Here is a 3,578-nt window from a genome sequence, read left to right on the forward strand (position 1 = left end):
CGCCCCCCTCCCCCCGGAGAGAGGGCTCGGGGGGAGGAGGGGGAGGAGGGGGGGGGGGGGCGGCCGGCGCAAACTTATGAGAAACGCTCTCGGCTTCTCCCCCCCTACGGGAGAGGCCTCGTCGATTTTGGTTGTTTCAAAGTAATAGCAAATCGTCAATCGAGTATGTCTTTTCTTTTCTCCTCCCCCCTCTCTCCCTCCCTTCGCTCCCTCCCTTCGCTCCCTCCCCCCCCCCCGACGCTGGTGCCCTCGTGGCCCCTCTTCTCGCCAGCCGCCCCAGCGCGCGTACACCTGTACTCGTTGCCTTTCTGTTCTCCCTCCATCCCGAGCTCAATTGCGCGCGCGCGCGCGAGTTCTGAGTCTCGCAAGCACCCTCCCCCCTCCCAAAGCGCCCTTCGCCCCTGCGCCTGTGTGCCGCCCTGCGGGGCATCTCCATGCGCCTGTTCCCTCCCCTTTCCCTCCTGCTGGTCTCCGCGAGCGCGGCGCCCACGCGCCCCCCTCGGATTCTTCCCCTTGCTCCCTTCCCGAGCGCCCCCGATGTGCTGCCTGTACCTTCTGCCGCCGTTGTCTTCGTCTTGAGAGGGATGTCTTCTCGCCACATGGGGTTTCTTCTCCGTGTGTCTCTTCAGCGCCCTGGGCCGGGGCGGGGCGCATGCTTGCCGTGGTTCGCCCTCCCTACCGGGGCCAACTGCGCTGGATGCTCGTCCGCGGGTGCCCTCGCTCGACAATGCGCGCTTGCATCCTCCTCTTCCCCGTGTGAGCTTACGCCCCCTATGGGCATCCCATTCAAGACGACAGCACCGGCGGCCGGAGGGCAGGCCCGCCCTCGTTCGGGTTCCCTGGGCTCGCGCGTCCCCCCCCCCGGCCGCAAGGACCAAGGGGAGACAGCATCGCCCCCTTCTCCGAGGCAGGGTGGTCCCCCGGGGACGCGCGAGCCAGCGGGGTCCACCGACGCACCCCCATCCAATGTCTCGCCCGTCGCGGGCTCCTCTCCTCCTCGGGGCGCCCCCCATTGCCCTGTGTCACCCTCTCGCCAGCGCCGCTAACTCCCCCTCCTCCTCCTCCCCCGTACCTCCGCCCCCCCAGAATCAAAATGGCTCACGATACTCTCTACAACTCCCGCCCCCGCAGCTACGGTAAGGGCTCCCGTGAGTGGTGCGTGTCCCTTCCCCTCTTCCATTCTCCCTCTTTCCTGCTTTAATGCAGCGGCGGGGCGCGCCCTTCACCTCGGCTCCTCCCTCCTCCTCGGGGCCTGGTTTGCTTCTCCCGCCCATTGCACCTCGTCCTCCCCCGCTCACTGCTGTGTTGTCTTCTCCTCCTTCAGCCGCTCCTGCTCCAGCCGCGGCGGTCTCATCCGCAAGTACGGCCTGAACCTTTGCCGTCAGTGCTTCCGCGAGTTCGCCACCGACATCGGCTTCCACAAGGTGCGCCCGCTTTCCCTTCCTCTTCCTCCTCTCGGAGGAGCGATTCGCGCCCCCTGTCCCCCGCCTTTCCCCCTCTCGGGGGGGGGCGTGTCGGGGCCGTGGCCTCTTTTTTGCGCTTCTCCTTTCCACCTTGATCGCCGGGGCTCTCTCCTCTCTCTCTGCGTCCCTTCCGCGCCCCTTCTTCTGACCCCCTCTCTCTCGTCTCTCTTTCCTCTCCCCCGCAGTTCCGCTAATGGTTTCCTGTGAGCCGGAGGTGTAACCGGGCCCCCCTCTTTCTTTCTCTCTCTCTCCCCTGCCGGAGAAAGAGGAGGGGGCTTTCTATAGGGGGGACAACCGCTCTGCCTCCCCCCCTCTCCCCTCTCGGGCTGGACTGTGCGTCTCTCCCCTTCTCCCTCCAATATACACAAGTAGCACCCCCTCTCTTCCCCCTGTGTGGTGGTGCGCGCGCGCGCGCGCTCGTGGGGGCATCTGCGCAGCGTCGTGGACGCGCGCCCTCTGGCGCGCCATGTTGGCTTCCTCCTCCTCCCCCTTCTCTCTGTCCCTCCGCGCGTGCATGTGTAAAATAAGCACCTGCGTGTGTCTGTGTGTGCATCTGTCTCTCTATGCGCCTCGCGGGGGTATATTCAACGGTCGGGGGGAGAGGAGAGGCGGGGGGGGGGGGGGGGGGGGGGCGGGGACGCGGTCGAGGACCGGGCGGGGGGATCGCGCGGCGTTTCGCCGCTTCCCGGCTTTCTCCCGCCCCTGCCCTCGCCCCTTTCTTCCCCCTCCCCCCCTCTCTCCTCCCAGGCCGGTGGTGTGTCTCGCCATGCGTTCTCTCCCTCCACGCGAGGGGGCTGTCATGTGCGCGCATCCTGCGCTTGTGGACACCTTCTCGGGCGCCGGCACACGCGGGGGCACTCTGCGCTGCTGGGTGTGCCCGCGCACTCGGGCTGGGAGATGCCCTGCGCTGTGCAGCTGGCCCTCTGCCGCACGCCCGCCTGCCTTCTTGTCCTGTGTGCAATATACAGCCGCATCCCCCTCCCCTCCCTCGCTTCTTTCCTTTTTTCCGCGAGGCGCTGCTGCGTCTTCCAAAGGGGCAGCGGGCGGCCGAGGATACCCGGCGCGCATAACATGTCCTCCAACTCCGACCGCGACCCAGCAGAGAGCCTCCGCACTGCCGCGCATGTGGCCGGCGCAGGCAGCCCCTGACGCCCTTTGGCCGGGAGTGCCGGAGGCGGAGGCGACAGGGGAAAAGATCGGCCGCATGGCCGCGCATCGTCCGGCACACGGGATGCTGGTGGGGCGTCGCCGCTGTGTCCGCTTCCCCCCCCCCCCGGCCCGGCCCGGAAAAGTACCTTCCAGCCGAGTGGGAATGACATGGCCGGCGGAGGGGGAGACGCGCGCACCGCGCCACACACCCACACGCCTCCGCGCTGTGGTCCCTCATTGTGGGATACCCGGCGTCCGGTCGAAGGGAGGCGGCTCTTCCTGAGGCCGTTTCCGGGGACGCCGCGATAGGCCAAGCTGCCGGACACACGCACGCAGGGGACAGGGGTCGGCACAGCCAGGCGAGGCCCCGTCGAGGTCGCGTGGCGGGCGGGCTGCCCCTAGCAGAGGCTGGCCGGGGAGCATCCGGGCGGCGCGCGGCCCACATCCGCAATGGCGTTCCGTTCCGAGCAGCATGCTGCCGCCTCGCATTCTGGGCGCTCCCGAAGTCCTGTGTTGGGGTTCTTTTTCCAGAACGCCTGAGTCACATCCCGAAAGACTCGCGCACGCCCAGGAGGGGGCTCCCCCTCGCCTGGGCGGTTGCCGCACGCACGTATGCAGTCGCATTCACCCTGTCCCCGGTCCCGGGGCCGGCGGCCCATAGGGGAGCACCCCCCCCCCCCCCCCCCCCACACGCAGGGGGAGCGTTCTAGAGTCGACTGTGGGCGGCGGCGCCGCCCCCCCCCGGATCCGGCTGGCTCGCGTTGGCCGGGGGCGTCCGGGGGCTGGGGCTAGGCAGGTGCCGGGCCAAGTGCGCGGGGCGGCGGGGCGGCGTCAGGCGCCGGGAGGCAGGACCCGGGGGCTGCCGGGGCCACGGCGGGCATACGTGTGCCGCCCGATGCGGGCCGTTTTTTCTGACATGACCGAATACTGCGCGCAGCCCCCCCCCCCCCCCCCCCCCCCCCCCCC

General features: G+C 69.3%; 2 protein-coding genes across 2 annotated transcripts; both read left to right on the forward strand.

Moving 5' to 3' along the window:
• Positions 1–434: 434 nt before the first annotated feature.
• H696_04366 (hypothetical protein) lies at positions 435–1,046 on the forward strand (the record flags this gene model as incomplete). The annotated part of the gene is made up of 1 exon (XM_009498243.1): positions 435–1,046. One exon carries the CDS (start codon positions 435–437, stop codon positions 1,044–1,046), a length of 612 nt encoding a protein of 203 aa, XP_009496518.1.
• A 47-nt stretch (positions 1,047–1,093) lies between these two features.
• On the forward strand, positions 1,094–1,657 carry H696_04367 (30S ribosomal protein S14p/S29e; the record flags this gene model as incomplete). The annotated part of the gene is made up of 3 exons (XM_009498244.1): positions 1,094–1,155; positions 1,325–1,424; positions 1,649–1,657. The coding sequence occupies 3 exons, from the start codon at positions 1,094–1,096 to the stop codon at positions 1,655–1,657; spliced, it is 171 nt and encodes a 56-aa protein (XP_009496519.1).
• Between the last annotated feature and the right edge of the window lie 1,921 nt (positions 1,658–3,578).

The sequence above is a fragment of the Fonticula alba genome (genome assembly GCF_000388065.1).
Source record: "Fonticula alba strain ATCC 38817 unplaced genomic scaffold supercont2.7, whole genome shotgun sequence".
NCBI classification, from domain to species: Eukaryota; order Rotosphaerida; family Fonticulaceae; genus Fonticula; species Fonticula alba.